The sequence below is a fragment of the Ipomoea triloba genome, chromosome 9 (genome assembly GCF_003576645.1).
Source record: "Ipomoea triloba cultivar NCNSP0323 chromosome 9, ASM357664v1".
Taxonomy (NCBI): Eukaryota; Viridiplantae; Streptophyta; class Magnoliopsida; order Solanales; family Convolvulaceae; genus Ipomoea; species Ipomoea triloba.
Window position 1 is genome coordinate 23,852,236 of NC_044924.1, and position 21,714 is coordinate 23,873,949.

The 21,714-nt window shown below is 35.0% G+C and overlaps 2 protein-coding genes across 3 annotated transcripts; one reads left to right on the forward strand and one right to left on the reverse strand.

Annotated features, from left to right (window-relative positions):
• The first annotated feature begins 5,767 nt into the window (after positions 1 to 5,767).
• LOC116028732 lies at positions 5,768 to 7,687 on the forward strand. 2 transcript variants are annotated; one of them, XM_031270543.1, is made up of 5 exons: positions 5,768 to 6,047; positions 6,176 to 6,231; positions 6,620 to 6,795; positions 7,083 to 7,212; positions 7,344 to 7,687. In XM_031270543.1, the coding sequence occupies exons 1-5, from the start codon at positions 5,909 to 5,911 to the stop codon at positions 7,485 to 7,487; spliced, it is 645 nt and encodes a 214-aa protein (XP_031126403.1). In that variant the 5' UTR covers positions 5,768 to 5,908; the 3' UTR covers positions 7,488 to 7,687. The 2 variants fall into 2 exon arrangements, with proteins under 2 accessions (XP_031126403.1, XP_031126401.1); XM_031270541.1 differs by having other exon boundaries at positions 5,769 to 6,047; positions 6,602 to 6,795.
• A 1,108-nt stretch (positions 7,688 to 8,795) lies between these two features.
• On the reverse strand, positions 8,796 to 12,898 carry LOC116029792 (cytochrome P450 704C1-like). The gene is made up of 7 exons (XM_031271833.1): positions 12,778 to 12,898; positions 10,499 to 10,716; positions 10,179 to 10,394; positions 9,805 to 10,095; positions 9,391 to 9,717; positions 9,077 to 9,280; positions 8,796 to 8,984 (listed from the first exon to the last, which is right to left on the reverse strand). Exons 1-7 carry the CDS (start codon positions 12,896 to 12,898, stop codon positions 8,796 to 8,798), a joined length of 1,566 nt encoding a protein of 521 aa, XP_031127693.1.
• Between the last annotated feature and the right edge of the window lie 8,816 nt (positions 12,899 to 21,714).

The window sequence follows — 21,714 nt, forward strand, 5'->3', positions numbered from 1 at the left end:
TTTTGGAAATTTACAAAATTAATATGGATTTCAACTAGTCAACTAGTTATATTAGAGAAGAAAAAGTCCATACTAGTTATAATTTGTAAATTCTATAAAAGTCAATAACTTTTTTTTTTATTACCAATAGATTTTTAAAAACTTAATATTGATGCTCAATGTACATTATTTGTTGCACTTTAAATACATTTTACTTGTACTTAGGTGCACTATATGAAACTATTACGTGCACTTTTAACACAATTTACTTGCACATCAAAGTTCAATTATTTACAAAAATGTCACCGCATTTTACTTGTACTTAGGTGCACTATATGAAACTAAGTGGGGTTTGAAGTGGGGTAGAGAGGAGAGTGGTTGGAGTAATTTAAAAGGAATTATGGTAGGTGTACAAGTTCACACCTACAGGAATTATGGTTGGAGTATTAAAAGTATTGTTTGTGGTCATTTATGCGAGCCGGTCATTTAAAAGGAATTATGGTTGGAGTATTAAAAGTATTGTTTGACTAATTAAATACGGTAGGTGTACAAGTTCACACCTACCGTATTTAATGGCACTGTTTAAAAAAAAATAGAAAAAGCCTAATCGGCAGGCTTTTTGCACATACAGGAGAACAAGCCTTTTCCAAAGTCTCTTTTCATGATTTTGTAAGCTTCTCAATTCGGTCACTATATGGAAAACCACTATCCATTGCCTCTTGACCGGAAAAATCACCCAACAACACATATCCCACAAAAAAATTCTCCAACGGAAATTAATCAACAATAATATTCCGAAAAACAATATTAGGTTAATAATTCCTTACTTAATGCCAATTTTTTTTTTCAGTAATCCAAATATTAAAGTTCAACAGTCCAAAAATCATATACAAATATTAAAATCATACTTAATGCTAAAAGAAAAAATTTCAGCAGTCCAAAAAAAAAATCATATACAAAACTTAATGTATATGAAACAAATTAATGTCGATTATTAGGCAATACAATCAACCAGACAGAGATTGATAAAGGCTCTTGATACCAAATGTAAGATTAAGAAATACTGTCTAAACATACAGAATGAACCTACGAGTAACCTAACCTCGTAGTAGCGGAAGCATAAATCGTGTTGATCTCCAGCCATAGTTGATGCCTTGTTGTGTTGCCTCATGAACTGTAAATCTACAGGGTGTTAGCCGTTTTGCCTCACACTTAACTCAGAATCCTAGATGGTGTCCTGGTATTATTTTCGGAGCATATGAGTACCATGTCTTTAGGTGCTATATATTGTCTATCCTGCATCTCATCAATGCAGGCTCTATATAGGCATAATGGTGTATTGGACTAAACCTAGATGTCCAATCCAACCTATAGCTTAATGGGCCTAGTCCACTTGCACCATATTATTAAGGCCCACAATATATAATATATATTGTATTGGGAAAAGTACTACATTGTATCCCTCGTAACAACGAAGAAAGATATGAAATTATTATTGTTAGAATTTATGCGTGATTTTGAAGTGTGCGGTCAATGCAGTTGGGGATCGACAGCTTTATCGTACATGTACAGGGTGTTGTGTATTCATCACAAATTTTCGACCTTATGCGAATGCTTATTGTTGGTGCAAATTTGGGTTTGGGAAAGACTGCCTATAGTTAGGCCACAAGGCGTTTTGCCTCAGAAAATGCTTGGAGATTTGCCATTTGCAACAAGGTTAGTTGTAAAGTGCGATTAAATTTATGAATTTATATCGTGTGTGAAGTACTTATTGTTCTATTTTGAAACATAGGTGGAATTGCCCGCATTCATAGCGTTTCGTCCTCGGACACGTGGTACGAGCTTATGGCCACCAATTAGATTGAGTTAATGCAAGCAAAGTGATTCACTTCGATGTCACTTTGATGTTATGTTTATATTTTACAATTATACTATATATATTTACATATCATAACATAAATAAAATTTTAACATCACGACATTGAATTTTTTTCTGCAGTTCAATTTCACTTCATACGACAATGTCTTGAATAACTTGCTCCATTATTGCAAAGCTGGGCAAGAGTATTGGACAACCCGAGTGCTGCTAATTTTCTTTTACATTGTTGAGTATCATTACCCTAAGCGGATTTTCAAGCAATTTCATGGCGTTCAGAATGTCCTGATTCATGTGAGATATAGTAAAAAAATTACATGACACAACACTCGTTCGGGTAATACAAATGATGATTATAGTGTAAAGCATGCGACGTATATGCAAGAATGGAATAGTCGAGGCTTATTTATTATAGAAATGAACAATAGGGAAGAACTAATGACTACTAATGCATATCGAGATTGGTTTTATCATTATGGTCGACGACTCATTGGCAACCTTGACTATAACCCAGACGAGGGTTATTTGCAAAGTGCTGTTTCAGTTAATAACTTGGTTAGTGTCTTAATAGTTTTTACAATTACTTGAGTATTAATTTTGTAGTATTTGAATAGTTTTTTTGTTTGATTATTTTTTGTGGCGTAGATGCATGGGATGCAAGCAATAATATTAAGAACTGATGTAACAATTGACAATTCAACCGACCAGGGTGATGCAATTAGGGATGTGAATAATATGGCTCGATACAAAAATTGAAATCTTTTGTAAATTTTGGGCAATAAAGACCTTGTACCTGTGTTGGACATTTCTAACTTAGGCAAGAACTTTGGTAGCTCTGAGTAGGATTGTTCAAATTTGTCGTACAACCTTTCAATGCATTTTTCACCGCCCGTACCAAGCCTTTCTGTATGCAACATTGATCTTGTACTATTGTTGCACATCAATTTGAATGTGTTTTACTTTGTACTCAGGATCAGCACCGATCTTACGAAAAACCAAAACATCAATTAGTCCACTTGTGATTATTTTGTCCACCCCACTATGGATAAAATCACGTTAGTAAATGTGGTTGTCACTACACTTTGTGATCTTCCATTCATCAAATGCTCCTTGCAATTTTTGTGCAAACAATGACCAAAAACATGGTTGTTTTTTTAAATTGTAATTAGAACACAGCACTTGCCACAACATGCTTTTCTTGTGCTTTGTTGTAAATACCCTTTTGTGTCGGATATGATATATGGTCACAACATATTTTAGCTCGCCAAACCATGTGAAAATCATTCCGGCCTTGAGCACATTTGTTGTTGGGTCATACGACAACTTTGATTCATCGTCATCCTACTGATCGTAGCCGGTATTAAATGAAATTAGAGCATGGTAGTACGAAATTTCAAAATCGCCAACCCTTTTTTCTCGTTGTCACTCATCTTCAAAACTCATTTCATGTGTTTCTTGAAATGACTCAAAGTTGAATGAAAAATGGTCATTTGTATCTTCTTCATCCAAACTATCTGAACTTTGTAAGAGTATCTCTTTAGCTTCCGTACTCTCCAACAATGGGTGAGGTGTTGTTAGCAAAGACGTGCTAGCAGAAGTGTCTCTAGTACTAAAATTATGTTGGGCGATTGAAGCACCAAAGTTACTAAAATTAGCATACTCTTCGTACGCACCAAAGGCTACAACATTTGGAATTTGTGGCACAACATTGATTTCTGGGGTAACATAAACATGCAATTCACCAAGACTGGATGTTTGTTGTACAAAGTATTATCACTCTTCCTGAGTTGCAATACGATATGCACTATGGGTATGACCCATTGGAGTGTCGAAGATCTATCTTCTCGTTATTTGTACGCCGTGTTCAGAACTTAAACTCATTGCATGTCGTATTATAAGTACCACGACATCAAACCATTATGCACATCAAGTGGAATGACAGCCTGTGTACGACTTGTATAATATAGTGGGGGGCATTACAAACTGATATGTTTTACCACCCTAAAAAACGTACAATGGATAATTGTTATATTGTACATCCACCATAAAGAAATTTTAGAATTATAAAAAATCTTTGCTATTATGAATAATTTTATATTTTTACCAATAGGTTTTTTATGGTAGTGTAAATTATTTTGTTGACCTTTTTATAGACACTAGAAAATCGAATTCCAAGTAACATGCATCTCATGTAGTCATTTTTCTTATTTTCTTAAATTTTGAAACTTATTGTGGGAAACAATTTTTATAGGGAATACATGATTATACATGAGAAATTACAAGTTATTTTGCTAGTTATTGTGGGAAATAAAAATAATGGGAAATGACATTCATAATTTAATGTTTGACTTCACATGAATTCACACTTTTTTAATTATAAATTCAAATAACATGCCTCTCAGAGAGGCATGTTTCTTATTCTCCATATTAAATTCTATTTTTTTTCTTGGAATGAAGCAATCTTTATGGAGAAGTGATGCTTATACATGGAAAATTGTTGGTTAATGTGAGAAACAAATAAAATGGGGAATTACATTCATAATTTAATGTTGGACTAGTTCACACGAATATGTACTTTTTAAATTTATAAATTCATGTAACATGCCTCTCAGGGATGCATGTTTCTTGTTCTCCTTAATAATTTCGTTTTTATGTTAGAATGAAACAAACTTTGTGGAGAATTGATGCTTATAAATGAAAAATTGTTGGTTAAGGTGAGAAATGAAAATAATGGAGAATTGATGCTTATAAATGAAAAATTGTTGGTTACGTCACTAGTAACAATGGTAATTATTATGTGTTTATGTAATTTAGTACATTCATTACATTCCTCTTTGATACATTTAATACACTTCTTTCTAGAAAATTTCAAATTGCATGCATTGCTATCTAATGCAACATTTGACTACAACTGCTATTTTGTGCCATAGTCGCTCGGTGGGAATTGAAGTTACCTTTGAGAACATGCACTTCACTACAGGAACATCATATTTCATGATAGAGTGATTTATATTCTAGAGACATTCTACTTTTTAGACATACTGTTTTCTTCACTTTTGAGACTTTTTTCTACTATGACTACACCAGTACCTCCTACTTTAACAGCAAGATGAAACTAGAGCCTAATGGTTATGGGGAATACATAACATCTCGTCATTATGAACAAGGTAACATTACATTATGATTCATTGCATCCAACATCTTACAATCCAAAATAAGATATCAAAAAAAAGTCCCTAAATAACTAGTTGATCATCCCATCCTAATAATGCTAATACATTTTTTTTATCACCCTCACACAAAATACTATTCATGTAAGAATCCCGGTCATAATAGTGAAGAGAGCAGATGAAGAACAGTGAGATGCAAGAGTGGCGAGAGAAGTGAGAGGCGAGATCTGGACAGTGAGGTGCAAGAGAGAGGCGAGATCCGGAAAATGACTTCCCCCAAAAAAAGGGAAATCATTTTCCTCCAAATGAGGCTGATTTTCCATTGACTGACTAGCTATTTTCCTTTGACCATGTTTTCCTTGTCTTTCCCAAACACCACAAACCCGAAAAATGATTTCTGGAAATCATTTTCCGGGTTTCCAAACACACCCTTAAAATACGTGAAATAGTCTTAAGACTCACACTGACTTATTTGTTGATTTTGAAATTATTATTATTATTACTACATTTCAGCTATTGTATCACTTATTTTCTTTCAATTTTCTGTAATTCTATTCCTGAATACTAACATTATAATTTGAATTCTTACTTTATTCCTACCATATTTTTTTTATCAAATTATAATTACTTTCCTTCTAATTTATTCCTTCTGACCAAACGATCTCTTAAAAAAAAAAAAACAAAAAGGACTCGAGTGCGTAGTGCGTTGGAGGTTTTTGAGTTTTTCTTTTTTCCAGGGATATTACACAAATTCTAAAGACAGACCGGGTCACGGCGCGGTGGTAGGGATTTGGCAGTTAAAGACTTGAAGCTAAGGCACGCATAAGGGTATTGGTGAAGAAAATAAGATTAGGGTTTAAGCAAAACTAATTGAGAGAGAGAGATGGGAGCCAAAGGAAGGAAGAGAAGGGAGAAGAACTACAGAGAATCGCATAAAGGGAATACCAGACTCCCGCCCCCACCTGACCCCTCCTCCGTCGATGCCCTCCCTTCTAAGCTCCGCAAAATCATGGGTTTAACAGGTTAGTCTTCATGATTTACACATGGATGCGTATATATGATATTTACATGAAGTATTTATAAGCACGTCTATTGAATTGTTAGCTTTTTTCTCTAAATCTTTTTATTTATTTATTTATTGAACTTCTAGGAGTTCAAAAGAAATCATCAATAAACAGTGCAGAAGGAGGTGGGGGTGTTAATAAGGTATAAAAAGCTTGAATGTTTTACTTTTTAGCCTTGTGCTTTTGCCAGCTCCATTGCTGTTTGTTTAACAGTTTGGGTTGAGAATTAGTACTTGTATTGTTTAACCTTGCCATATTTGTTTTGATACAAATTTCTGCATTTTTCTTGTTAAGAGAACACAATAAAGAAAAAATGAAATACGAGTATTAGGTACTTTTCAAGTTTATGTTTTACATATTCTTTAAGTTGAGAAAATTTCTGAATCTACTTATGGCCCCCCTTTGTTAAATCCCTTCCTCCCAGGATTGAGTACTTGAGAATTTTACTTTCCTAAGGCATCATAATGCTCTGATTGTTTTATAGCTATGTGCTTCTGCCTTCTTGTTAACAGAAGCTGCATTTGATGAAGGGTAACACTAAAGTCTCTGAGGTCAAAAGGAAAACTAATGGTGACAAGCCTGCAGAAAGTAATGTCCGTGAAATGAAAAGCAAAAAAAGGAAAAGGAAACAAGTAAATGACCTTCGGTTTGAATCAACTAAGGAGTTTGGTGGTGCTGGTTCAAAGAGAAAGGAGCGTAGGAAGCAGTAAGATTCTACCATTCTTCATTGAAAACTTGTTTCTGTTTGCTCCCTCCTTGATGGAGCTAGTGAAGTTTTTTGAGTATGAGTATTTTTCATGTTTGAGCTTTAGAGGTGAGGGCTGACGTTGTTGGTGCAGTGACCCATTGAAGGCTACAATTAATGAAGAACATATATCTGTGCAACAGTGTTCATTTCTTTGTTTACATATTGTGATTTCGAACTGTAAACTTGTGATTGTTTAAGTGGATTTTATTTCCTTGATTGAATTGGTATTGTCTAAATGTATGCAGGCGCTTGGAAGAGAGGAAAAACAAGCGCAAGAAGACCAGGACAGAAGAACACTTGGACTTCCCTAGGCATGAACAAATAAAATTTGGGGAAGTTGTTGATGCTCCCCCCAAGTTGGTTGCCCTCCCAAAGGTAGACATAACTTCATTATTACTAGAGATAAAAGAGCCCTAATCATGTGAGAAATATGATTTGCCATGAGTTTTTGTTGACGGATTTTGAATGTAATGCATCCCACTCTGATCTGAATGCTTTTTGTATAGATGAAGGCACTGAAGACTGCACAGGTAGCTTCACAAGAAAGGCTTCGTTTGCAAGCAATTGAGGCCTACAGGAATAGAAAAGGATGGACATCAAGGCCAGGGATTCAGCTCCCTCCACCCTTGACTACATCGCCATCAGTATAGTTGTCTGACACAGACCAATGTTTGGGCATCTAGGCCAGGATCAGTCCCTCCCCACCCCTCACCCCCGAGCTGATACAAGCTAACTCAATGGATATACCATGATTCTAAGGCTCTATATTTGTACCAACACTAAAATTGAAGTCTGAAGCTACAATCCTTATTCTTTATGCAATTACTACTCAATTGATCTTTTTCTGTTATGTATCCTTGTATGAATAGAATAAACTTAGGGCGTGTTTACAAAGCAGGAAAAGGAAAATGACTTTTGAAAAATGTTTTCTGAAAAATGAGTCATTTTCTAGAAAATAGTTTCACTTTCCGTGTTTGGTTGTGTTTGGTTGCATTCTGGAAAACTATCTTGGTGTGTTTGGTTATTTTTTGGAAAATGAGTAGAATTGTATAATTAAATATTATAATTGTTTTATTTAGAATATAAAAATATTTATAATAATATTAAAAATAATATTATTTATTAAAAAAAAAACTTTGGTTTTCGACGAAAACCAAAGCACTGCTTTCTGCAGTGGAACCCAGAGTCCCAGACCTATTTTGGCGGAAGGATGTGCTTGGTTGTGATTTTGGAAGGTTTGTGGAAAATGACTTCCACCAAATATTTGGTGGAAGTCATTTTCCTCCAAAATAGCCTCATTTTGAAAATTTAGAAAATGATTTGTAGAAATTATTTTTCGAGTTTTCAAACACACCATTAAGTATGAATTTGTTCATTTTATTCATCTCTAGGTGGTTTGGTACCAATGTTACATCAGAATATCAGTAGTACTTAATAATTATGTTGAAGATGTTTCCTCTCTAAGATTGCATCTTATGGGTTAATTTAGTTACATAAGATGTTATCTATTTTTCATTGAAAGGATTATAAAACATGTAAGATTAGAATCATTATCTAATTAATAGAGTATTAAGTTGTTTTAAAATTTAATTGCTTTCTTCATATAAAAACATTAATGGGAGTGGTAGGCTGAGTGTTTTGGGGGGTTTTTTAAACATATATTTGGATTGTGGGTAAATTTAAAATCTAAAATAAAAGACATTTTTTGAAAGAAAGAAAGGATATTTTAGAGTTTTATCTGTGCTCCAGAGTCCAGAGGAACATAACATAGCTTCATTTTGTCTGTTGTCTGTTGCTTGTATTATGGAGGACAATAATGTTACTGTAAGCTGTTTACCTGAGAGAGGTCTGAATGTGATTGAAAGCTTTAGAAATGGTCTTTTATTTTCATTTCCTTTTGCTTTTTAATATGTAAAGCATATCCTGAAGTGGATTTCTACACATTTACATGTGTTGCTCTACAGGTCTGATCTGTGGGAGACACAAACATGCAGTCCCCCATCAATGAGTAGATTAATCATTGTTTTGTAGTGTGCAGCTTTCTTGTCATCCTTTAACTTGAATATGAAGCATTGTAACAGAACAGCAGAGAAGATCTTCATCTGCCGGTAAGCAAAGTCCTTTCCCAGACAAATCCTTGGTCCTGCCTGCATGATCAGCAGAATGTTTAGAAATGAGTATCTCTGTTGCAGCCTTAGCTCAGTAAAATCTCAAAGTCATATTAAGCATTTTTACTAACCTGGAAAGCTGTAAATTTGAAGGGGTTTTCCTGCCTGAAGCAACCTTTCTCATCAAGCCATCTCTCTGGTTTGAACTCTTCCGCATCGTCTCCCCATAAAAATTTCATCCTCCCCATTGCATATGGCAGGTAGCATACCATGTCCCCCTTCTTGACGTTGAATCCATCCGGCCACGTATCATCAGAAAAGCATATCTTGGCATCCTGCAATTAGTGCATTCGACGCCAAAGAGCGAGATAATATACAGGTCAAGATTATAGCTTGTGAGCACGTATATATAAGCCTTTTCTGTTTAGGAAATTGTATTACTTACCACTGGAAGCACAGGGCAAAGCCTCAGAGTTTCTGTTAGAGCAGCATGTAGATACTGCATTTTTTCAAGGGCTTCTTCAGGCATATTGACAGCGAATTCTTCAATATCTGTGATTTTATCCACCTTTGTTACTTCTTTAATCTCTCGTGCTACTTTTTCTTGAATGGAAGGGTGCTTGCAAAGCATGTATATAAACCAGGAAAGAGAAATAGCTGTTGTGTCTTTGCCAGCAACCATGAAGTTTAATGTCACATCTCTCAAGTATCTCGGGTTTGTTTCAGTCAACAACAGGAACCTTGACAGAATGTCGTTTTTCTTCCACCCCAACTGGCAGATCGAGAATCATGATATCTGAGTTTCTATTGACAGCATATCTAAAGAAAATTAAAGAATGAAAAGAGGAAGTTTGCATACAGTGGAATCATCCTGAAACTTGTGCATTTGCTCAATCTTGGTATGGATCAGCTTAAGCACAAAGTCATCAATAACTTTGACACTTTTCTTTAACTTGGCTTCTGATCCAATGTTAAGAGCTTTTTTGATCTTCCAGGAGATGTCAACATAACGCCGGAGTGTCATTTCACTTGCGACAACAAAAGCATTAGTGAATTTCACACCTTCTTCACTTGAGCCATGCACAGTATCCAGATCAACCGCAAAAGCTACTTTGAACACCGCATCTAGAGTCGTTCTTGTGAAGAAATCCTGCATTGATTGGTAAGGTTATCAGGTGGAAAAACAAAAGTGGCATTTCTTATGTTTTAGGAATCTGGGATTGGGAAACTTGCTTGCATATCAACTGACTCCTCCTTGTTTGCAGCTTCAGACAATACGCGAGCAAGAGTTGCTGCACTTTTTCTGAAGACCACACTGCTGTAGTCCCTTAATATTCTTGTGGAGAATTCGTGGCTCGACACCTTTCTCTGTTCACGCCACTTCTCCCCATCAACGGTGAAAATCCCGTCACCTAACAGGTCCTTCAGAATGCTGTTATTATATTCCCCCTGCAGATTTTTGCATTTAAAAATGTTTCAATTCATAACAGAACTAGAACTAGTTGACACATATACAGACAATGTTGTTGGAATGAAATTTCTAGGTTTCATACCTTGCCATAATTCTCAAAGTTTGTTTTGAGGATGTACTCAACATTTATAGGGTCTACAGTGTAAACCTCACTCCTGAATGGTGTGATTAATCTGTAAGTCTTGTACTTCCTAGCAAGATCAGTTATATAATGGTGCAACCTATGGAAGTTGATAACATGGTGAAAAATGGTGCCTCCAATTGGATGGTACTTCTTGTTGTTGCTATGTTTCTGTAGCACTGTGATTATGAATGCATGAATAAAGATTATGGAAAGGCCAAGAGAAAGAAAGGCAGTTAGTATGTAAATTGGACTGAACAGAAAAGCCATCAAATTTCTGTGCAGACTTTCCTCACTGCCTGCTGGCCTATATATAAATATGTAAAGATCTCCTTAGCTAGCTACTTTTTTTGAATTTATTATCTAGAGAATGGATCCCAAAGGAGCATGATATTTGTAGTATGTGAGTGTAAGTACGCTTGAGGAGAGGCTACTTCAATAGCCAATATTATACTAAAAAAAAAAAAAAGCAAACAAAAAATATTGGTCATTTTTCATGGATAAATACTTGATCGATGATGAAGAAACTGTGGCTCCAATTTGCATTGGTGATGATCTAAAAGAATAGGAAATAAATCGTCACATCTGTAGTTACAAAAATAAAAAAATAAAAAAAAATAAAAGAAAAGACATTACTACTACCCACTTCATTTGAACGCAACTCTATCTACGAACCTAATAATAAGAACCAATAAAGTTAGGTCCCTAACGGGAACTAAAAAATATTAGTGTAATTGCTTGTTGAAATGAATGGTTTATATTATTTATGAATGATTTATATTATTTTGATTTTAGTATTTTTTTTCCTACTTGACCTCTGTTATATGACTTATATCATTGACTTGTTGAGATATGGTGTGAATCCTAGCGTCCTCACGATTGGACTGCTTGACCGCCTGTATGTAGCATTGCCAGGCAACTCGCTGGTCTCCTTGAACCACTCCAATCCCGCTGGGCGTGTGGAACTTCATGCACAAGTGATTCATCGATATGACAACGGTTGCTTGGGAGATGCCGGGTCGACCAAGTATTGCGTTATAAATACATTTTAACTTGACCACCACGAACTCCATGGTAGTTATCAAGACATTTGGCTGGGTGCTTAACTCCACATTCAGACTGATCACTCCCTCTACCTCTGAAACCAAATAGTGGAGTCCGTATGGGTGTCAACTGGTCGGTCGACAGACCCAATCAGTGCAAAATGTTTACTGAACTTCCCGTGTCAACTAGTACTCGTTGGACATCCGTTCCATTGAAGTCCATTGTGGTGATGAGCGAGTTGCTATGGGCTTCCCCGTGGATGGGAAAATATTCATTAGTAAAGAATATCGACTCTACACCTTTCTTCTTCTCCTAGGATTCTGAGTGAAGAATTTCTCGCCCATTGCTTTCTTTGACGAGAAGAGTTTCCTCCTTCTGGTCCTCCATAGATAACACAGATCACTGCTTCTTTCCGGCCGCCTTGTCGTCACTTGACCCGTGCGGACCAGGTGCCTTTGAATTGCTCCTTGGGGTTCCTCTTCTAAACGTTCTTTTTTGAATTTTCCTTATCTCGTTCGTGTCTCTTTACGAACTACTCCAATTCTCCACTTTGAATGAGTTGTTCAATAACCAAGCGTAGGGATATGCACTCTGTCGTGTTGTGACCCTTCGTCTTGTGAAAAGTACAGTACTGGTTCTTGTCTGGTCTTTCGTGTACTGGTTCGGGTAGGTGGACCAGGTTGCATTGCTCGGCATACTGCAAGACCTCCACTAGGGGTTTGATTAACAGGGTGAATCGCGATCCATCCTCGGGTAAACCATGTTGCTTAAAACGATGTCGATATTTCCTCGGGTCGTGACTCCTCTATCCCAACCAACCGGCAGATCTTCTTGTCTCTTCGACATGTTAGCCTATGTAGCGTTCGCATGGTGCCTGGCTCGAGTAATCTCCTCTTTGTAAGTTTTGGGGTGATGGACGACGAGGTCATAGTAGAATGGCCTAGAACAGAGCGACGTGAGGAGAGCATGGATTGCTGCCTAGTCTTCCATTGGTTCTACTTGGTCAATCTCACGATCCCATTTGTGCAAGAAAGCGGACTGGACCTCCCTTGCGTCCGTTTTGACTCCATTTAAATAAGTGTAGGGCTTCTTTTTTGATCTGTTGACTACGAATCGTCTCACGAACTTGTCGGCTAACTGGCTGAAGTTTCCAATCGACCGAGGTTCCAACTTTCTAAACCACTCGGCCGCTTTACCTGCTAAAGTGGCGAAGAAAGCGTTGCATATGACTGCATCATTTACTCCCGAAATCAACATGTTGCCGTAATACATATCGATGTGTTCCTGAGGGTTAGACCGCCCGATGTAGGTCTGCATTATCGGGATCCTGAGATCTTGTGGGTAATGCGATTGCGTGCTCATGACATCGTTAGTGAAGGGTGTGGCGATTAGTGGACTGAGTGGCTCTTTACGCCCGTCGTTCTTTTCACGAAGTTCACATTGTAAGCGATCGATTTTCTCTTGAATCCTGGCTAATTGACGATGGGGACTATCCTCCCTGCTTGGACGTCGTTCCCTCCTATCCGATAGGTCACCCGTCCGACCAACCAGTCGGTCTGCCCTGCCTTCCCCCTCTGGATCTCGACGCGCTCCTAGTGTTGCTTCTCTCTATTTCTGCAGTTCTTCGGGGTTTTGGCTTTGGACATGGTCATCTTGGGTCCCCAATCGAGACTTAGCACTCTTCCGAATGTGATCGAAGGCACACCTACATTGAGCAGCGTCAGGTTGACTTCGATCTTGATATTTTTCTTGGTCGGGTCTTCGCGATCAATCCGCCGATTGAATATCTTCTGGGTCATGGTCTTGGGGTTGCGGATGCAACTGCCCTTGGGAAGGTTGAGCTATTGGTTGTTACTGTTCTATAACAGGAATTGGAGGGGTTACCATCACCTATGGGGTTGGCACCACGACATAGTACCCAAGAGTCCCAAGCCACGGTTGATACAATTGAGAAAATTCCTATGGTGATGTCCCTTGAACAGGGTTTCCCCAAAGTACTCCAGGTGTTTGAGGCAACATTTGACCCATCGGGGGTAGCATAGCGTACGCCATCAGCATCTGAAGATTCGGGTTGGCCGCACCATTCATTGGTAGGGTGGAAATTTGTGTGCCCAACCTGTTTGTCGGGATTCTGACCGATTGGTTGGGTAGGTTGTGTGCCTTGCCTTGCGTGGTTGGAGGTGAGTTCGTTTATCAAGCCTCTCGACCGATCCAACTTTCAACGTAGATCATCCTTGGGGAGCGTTTCGGCCACATTGTCGGGGTGATATCCAACCTGACGGGTTGAGCCTTCCCTCTGCACGTCGCCTTGGCTCCGACTCCTCCTGTTGTCTGTTATCTCGTTCAAGCAAGGTGAAAAAAGTAACGGGACAAATAGAGTGTCTCGCTCAGGTCCCCACAGACGACGCCAATGATAACGTAAATGGAACCCCGGGTTACGATTACACTACGAATATGCATGCTTGTGAATAAGTGGGATAACGCTTGTAGGTCAGCCGGTCGAACTACCGTAGGGCAACCGGACAGTCCAAGGCTGAGTGGTATTCCAAGTAGTAAGTTGTTACAAGCAGGTTGCTAAAATAGTGCAGGTTGCAATTGCATGGTGCAATTTATGAGCAGGTTGCAGTTACAGGTTGCTACAAATAGTGCAGGTTACAAATGTAGAGTGCAAGTTATGAGCAGGTTACTATTGCAGGGTGAAGATTACAAGTAGTAAGTAGTAGTTGTTACAATCAGATGAAGATGAGAACTGAGGGGGAAACCCTCTTATTTATACCAACTAAGTCGGTCTACGCATTTAATGCACCAGTTGCAAGTGGCTTGACGTGGCGTCTTCTTGTTGGCTTGGTCAGACGGTCACTCTGCAGGCTACACGTTGGTTGAATGGTCACCTTGCAGGCGCAAGTTGGACTGCTTTGCTTGTTGTGTAAGTTAGGTTTTTGGCTTGCAGGTTACGTACATTTTGTTAGTATAAACTTTAGTAAAGGAATATTCCGTTAACTATTTATTATTAACTTACTCATTAATTTCTATAAGAAAGGTCTTAGGTTCGAACCTCATCCCAATCAGAGTTGGCATAATTGTTAAACATATATTACGAATATGTTAAAATGGAGTTAATTCCACCAGAAGTCCTTTGTCTTTGGTGGCAATTCCAAATTTAGTCACAGACTATCGTTTTTGCCATTTAACATCCCAGACTATTAGTTTTTGGACACTTTTAGTCATTCTCATGAATTTTCCTATTTTTAGTAAGGGCAATTTTGTCTCTTCATATTGTTCTTTTGTTATTTTTTTTTCTGGTTTCAACCAGTTTAATTGGTTTAGGACTTTAGGTAACTGATTTTTAGTAACCAGATTTTTCAATCGGTTTTTAGTAAAGTCTTAAACCAATTAAATTGGTTGAAACTGGAAAAAAATAACAAAAGAAAAATATGAAAAGACAAAAATGCCCTTACTAAAAATAGGAAAATTCATGAGAAGGACTAAAAGTGTCCAAAAACTAATAGTTTGGGATGTTAAATGGCAAAAACGATAGTCTGGGACTAAATTTGGAATTGTCACCAAAGACAAGGGACCTCTGGTGGAATTAACTCTGTTAAAATGTATTAAAAATAAAATATAAATTTAACATAAACTTTTGTCAAATAATTAGCCCGACAGTTGAGCATCAAAGAATCGAGAACCTTGAAAATCATTTTCTTGCATTTTTTTAAAAAATTAGGTTAAGTTTTTTTTCTTCATATAGTTAATATTCTTTTGATTATATATTTAAAACAAGACTCAATAATTCAATTATGTTTTTGCGTTATTCGAATGATTTAGGTCATTATGGTATTAATATTTTTATATGTATTTCTATAATGGTACAATTGTACATTATTTTAACTACAAATATTGTACAATTACATTTTTATCGGACAAAATTGTTCTTACATCATTGTCAGACATGCACGACCTAACTACAAAGTTGTTAATCATAAATACAACTACACCTGGACTCTAAACGGTAGGATCATTTTCCAAAGAATTGACAATGTTGATAACTCACTGACTCCAATTGAACAAGTTTACACATCAGTCTCATAATTTTATTAATGCATGAAAACTTCTATTGTAACCGTATATTTTTGAATTATTTATTATCGTCCTCTATTGACAGTAATTGTAACAATTGTTATTGACAAACTCTCAAAACAACTGTCTCAACAACGAATGTAAATATATTAAAAAAAAAATCAATGACTTCATTGTTGTCGATGAAAAGTATCTCACTTTATTGCTCTTATTAAATTAAATAGATTAGTAGCTACAAAAAAAATAATACATATGCATTTAATTAATTTAGAATTAGATGTGTACTAAAAAATTTAGAATTAGATGTCTATAATGACTTTATTCAAAAAAAATTATTCATTATAAAAAAAATTAAAAATAAATATAATTTCATTAGTTATCACTACCACACAGACGGCTTTTAACGTCGGCTAAAATCCGACGTTGATTTGGTTGACGTTGTAAGGTACACATACAACGTCGGCTAAATGTTAACCGACGTTGTAAAGTAAACATACAACGTCGGCTCTTTACAAATAGCCGACGTTGTAGGTAATTTAAAAACTAATAAAATACCCTACAACGTCGGCTCTTTATAAATAGCCGACGTTGTAGGTAATTTAAAAACTAATAAAATACCCTACAACGTCGGCTCTTGACAAATAGCCGACGTTGTAGGTAATTTAAAAACTAATAAAATACCCTACAACGTCGGCTCTTTACAAATAGCTGACGTTGTAGGTAATTTAAAAACTAATAAAATACCCTACAACGTCGACTCTTTACAAATAGCCGACGTTGTAGGTTATTTAAAAACTAATAAAATACCCTACAACATCGGCTCTTTACAAATAGCCGACGTTGTAGGTTATTTAAAAACTAATAAAATACCCTATAACGTCGGCTCTTTAGAAATAGCCGACGTTGTAGGTAATTTAAAAACAAAAAAATTACCCTACAACGTCGGCTAATAAGACTAGCCGACGTTGTAGGGTAATTTTTTTTAAAATATTCATTTTATTTTTCTATTTACACCCAAAACCTGCTCAAATATATATAGCTATCACAATCACATTCAAAACCTGTACAATTTATATTTATAATATCAAAATTAATAAAAGCAATAAATCTCACAATTGATACTAATTAATAATACAAGTTCATCAAAAATTATCTATATTAATTAATACAAGCAATAATCTTCTCCCAAACTTTGTACTAAAAGCAATAAAAGCAATACATCTCACATTACTATTTCACATACTAATGCAATGTATTAATCCATTCATCAATGAAGTACTTGGCCCATGTGTCTCTAATTTCATCAATCTCTTGTTGATTGTAGCTCAATGAACCAACTCTCCCCACTATCCATAATGTTGAAAAGTAATAAATAATTAGTAAGCTAATTTAATCTAGTATTTTTAAAATTTGAATGAAAATGTATTTTCTTAAATTACTTGCCTTATCCATTCCTTCGTATGCTTCTTTGGAAAGAATTTCAAACATGTACTTCATCACATAATACCCGCATTCGGTACCTCCAACTTATTTGGCACACTATATTTGAATTATAATACAATTAAGAATTCATTTAATTAAAAACAATGAAATATATGTAGTTTTGCAAATGTATAAAATACTTACCAAACAATTAATCCATTTTGGTTGACGATTTGTTTTCTTTCCTCTGTAATGTAATGTTGATTTCACACACCTATAAATATAAGAGATATGTATATATAAATACTATATGGCACCTTACTTTATGTATAATAACTATTAATTAGTTATAAGTTTACCGACGTTTCAACTATGCCTTTAATGTCCTGACGTGGTTCGCGTCCAACGGAATCAAACCAATAGATTTCATATAATAGTGGACAAATTGCCATCAACATCCAATATTCCCTACAAACAAATAATTTATTAGTTGTAAGTAAATATAATATGTAATAAAAGGACATTGTATTTAAGTTATTTTATTTAAAGCAATTAAAACTTACTTATAATTGTAAGGGGCTAAATAACATTTTTTCTATCCATATTGCATGGTGACATTTATATACCCTGTTCGTTGTTCTTTATTCGTCAATTTTGGTTGAATGCAATATGGATCTATAAAGCCGTACGTGGTCTTTGATGCCAAATGAAATTCGTTATACAGACACCTATTACAAAAATACATCCAATCATATATATATCTAATAAATGAAATGAAAAATACTATAAACAAATAATAGCAAAGAACTTATACCTTATAAAGAACTGCAAACAAGAAATATCCAACGTCTCCATATTAAAAAACTGCATGATCTCCAACTTCTCAACATATACATCATATTCAATGTCGCCCACAATACCACGAGACATATGAACCACAAGATTTTGTTCTAGTTTTCGAGCAACTTTATATGCCTTTTGACATAAAGGACTCAAAGAAGTCGGATCAGCTATAATCATATCAACAGAAGATTTTTGCACAGCGAATTCAATCGTCAATTTGGACATTCTTTTTAACTGTTCAATATAAGTAACAATTACTATTTTTAAAAAGTAAATTAAATACTTTTTAAGATCCAAAAGTTTTGAAAATGCATACCTCATCAGCTTGAGTGCATAACTCTACCAACTTCTTTGACCAAATAACAAAGTGATGCATTGCAGCACCTACTAGCTGAACCTCATCGGTAGGGAATGGTACCTTTGCTCTTGGATCAATAATCTTATCCACACTTACTTTCACTTGATCTGCATTTAATTCTACCCCGTGAACCGTTTCACCCTTGTAAGCTATCCCAAATGCCATTGCACTTCTAACGGGATCTTCCAAATACAACTGGCATCGTGCTCCTAACTACATGATTTCATATTTAAAAATCAGCAAAAATGTTTTTAACATATAATAATAAGATTAACTATAAACGATTACTTACAGACGGTAAATCAGCAAAAGGGTCTGGAGAACTAGCTTTTTCACTGTGATGAGATTGTGGCTCGACATCTACATATATGTTATCCTCCCGCCTTGATTGTGCAGGTTGACAAATGGGAGTCTGCATCAAACCAAATTGCTTCCTCGATATATTATCTTTATTTTCTATAATTCAAAGATTTCTTACCTTTAAATTCATTAATTAATTATATTCACTATATTGTCAATTGTCTTCTTTTTACATTATCTTGTAACTAAATATCAAAGTTATAATACAAAATATGTTATACATACATACATACATACATATATATATATATATATATATATATATATATATACCAATTATTTTATACAAATATAATAAATATTAATATTTTGTTCAATACTTTCACATGATAATCTACAACACATATCTCACAACACATAAAACATGTAGGAAAAAGACTACCACGGCCAAATATCAACAGACGCTTGCAAAATCAATAGTTCATATTACAACTAAGATCCCAATTATATATATGCACAACAAGGCAAATCTACAGCTTCCTACACCATAATCTCATTGCATGATGTTGTCATCCATGCTACCACCAGTAACCCAATTGCACATGACACACTACTAATAAAAAAAAAAAAGAAGAGGACAAGTACTAAAGATGAAGACAATGATAATGCTACCCAAAAGAGAATTAATAAGACTTAGAGAAATTCAAACCAAAAGTAGTATTTTTTATTTAGACTATCGTTTTTAGACTAAGTATTTAGACTAGCGTTATTACAAAGTTGCAAACATTTATTTTAGTAACAAGTATAATCAATCACTCCTATATTATCTTGTATTCATATATTTTGAATTACCGATTTAAATAAACAAATTCAACACTCAATTACGTATGCATGAACATTTCCTATATAATCTTGTATTGATATACTTTGAAGTACTTATTTAAAAAATAATCATTGGGTATTATCTCATTCGCGCGACGCACGTGAAAAAACTAGTAAACTTTATAAAAAAGGAATAAAAATGTAGAAAAATTTCATATTCTTGATTAGTAAAAAGAAATTATTGAAAAATAATTAGTATAAAAGTGAATCTCTTGTGAGGCTGCTTCACGAATCTTTATTCGTGAAATGTGTCGAGCCAATATAATAATATAATCCTTATACTAAAAAATGTAATACTAATCATGGATAAAGTGTTTGTTACTTATAAGAGAAAATATAATTATTTACAATTTAATTTAAAAATATTATATTTTTCACAAGTCGATGAACCTCATTTGCCTTGGAGATAGAAATAATATATTTTCTATAAATAAACATTTAATTCAATTATTTCACATAACTTTTTGTAGATATTGAAGTGTAATATGATTCATAAAAATATGAAACTCATAATAAAATTTTAATTTATTTTTGTCACATTTCATTAAAATCCTAATTCTCTTGAAATGTTGACAAAGTTCGTTGAACCCGAGGCGCAAATTGCTCTGCCTTTCGGCATTCCAATATTCTCCCAAAGCCCAAAGGGTGCATATAGAGTGTATCCAATAGTTTTCTGCTTTGATTGTTTAAGTGTTAACTGTTAAGCAGACATATTTCGAGAAGGTCGAGGTAAACTGTCTAATTTGAATCCTTGTAAACCTTGTGCCTGCTCCAAGGACGATGGTAAACAGTAATGAGGTGTTCTGTAGGAATGAAATTGAATTACATTTCCATTCTTACCAATCTCCACTCCATTCCTATCAAATTTATGTAATTGCAATTCTGGGATTTCATTCGATGGAATTGTAATTCTCTCCAATTATGAAATTGCAATTCCTATGACATTTCTTAGGAACTGTAAGGGTGTGTTTGGTTGACAAGTTTAGCTATCAGGAATGAGTATCAAAGTTATTGTTATTGTTTGGTTGACAGGTTTTTAGACACTACTATGAGTTTTGATTACCCCATTAATTGTAAAATTAATTCCCTAGTAAAATAAAGGTTTCATTTCCCTTACTCTTCCACTTCCCCAACTATTAATAATCATTCTCATTCCACCATTCTACCAAACATGCAAAATAATTTCACCAAAACTCATCACCATTACCAAGTATTTGATAACCATTACAATTCTGATTTTCATGTGTGAACCAAACACACCCTAATTCTACACTTTGTGAAGCAATAATTTTATCCATCCAACTGAACGCCTTGTAAGAAGTTTGATTGGGTAAATTATATTGTAAACTAGGATTGATAATTGGACGGTTATTAAGTTGTCTAAATAAATTTATATCCCTTATAAAAGTAGTATAATGGTGAGTAAGAATTGTTTACTTGGCCTTGTGGTCAAGCGGCATGAAGTGATTCTCCCAAGTGGGAGGTCATGGGTTTGAGCCTCAATGGGGGCAATGTTGATTTTGTTGGGCTTCCAGATACTACATGTAATAGGGTCAATAGTATTAAAAAAAAAAATTAGAACAAATTAGAGGAGGTTTTAATTGCAATTGATATAAAATACAATTTAGATGTAACTAATAACAATTCAATGAATTAAATGTTCTAGCTACAAATCAGATTTATTTCTATAACGGTTCAAATAATATATCACAATTTCATAGATCAGATAGGCTACAAAAATAGACTTGGTTATAGTGATCAAATAACTGCTCACATACCAATCCTTCCTAAATTCATTGATAACTACGAAACCTCTATATATAGTTACTTCCCTTATCAACTGATTATGTTAGAAACCTCATAAAATAATTCAATTAATAGCATAATTAGAAATAGGGATGGCAATGGATCGGGGAGGGCTACATCCATCACCTGACCCACCTTATATTTTCTCTACCCACCCCCACCCCCAACTTGCATCGGGTGAACTCTTTTAAAATTCACCCCTACTCCACCAGGTGCCGGTGCCCACTGCAGGTACCCATCACTTATTATCTTACTAAAAATATTTAAAAAATATTTAAATTACTTACACATAATAAAATAATAAAATTCACTAGTTATATTAAAATATAAAATAATAAAAATATTCAAATACAATAACTAAATTGTTAAATTTTTAAAATAAACTTATTAGTTTAGAACTAAAAATAGTAAAAAGTTAGTAAAAGTTCTAGAAATGTTTATAATT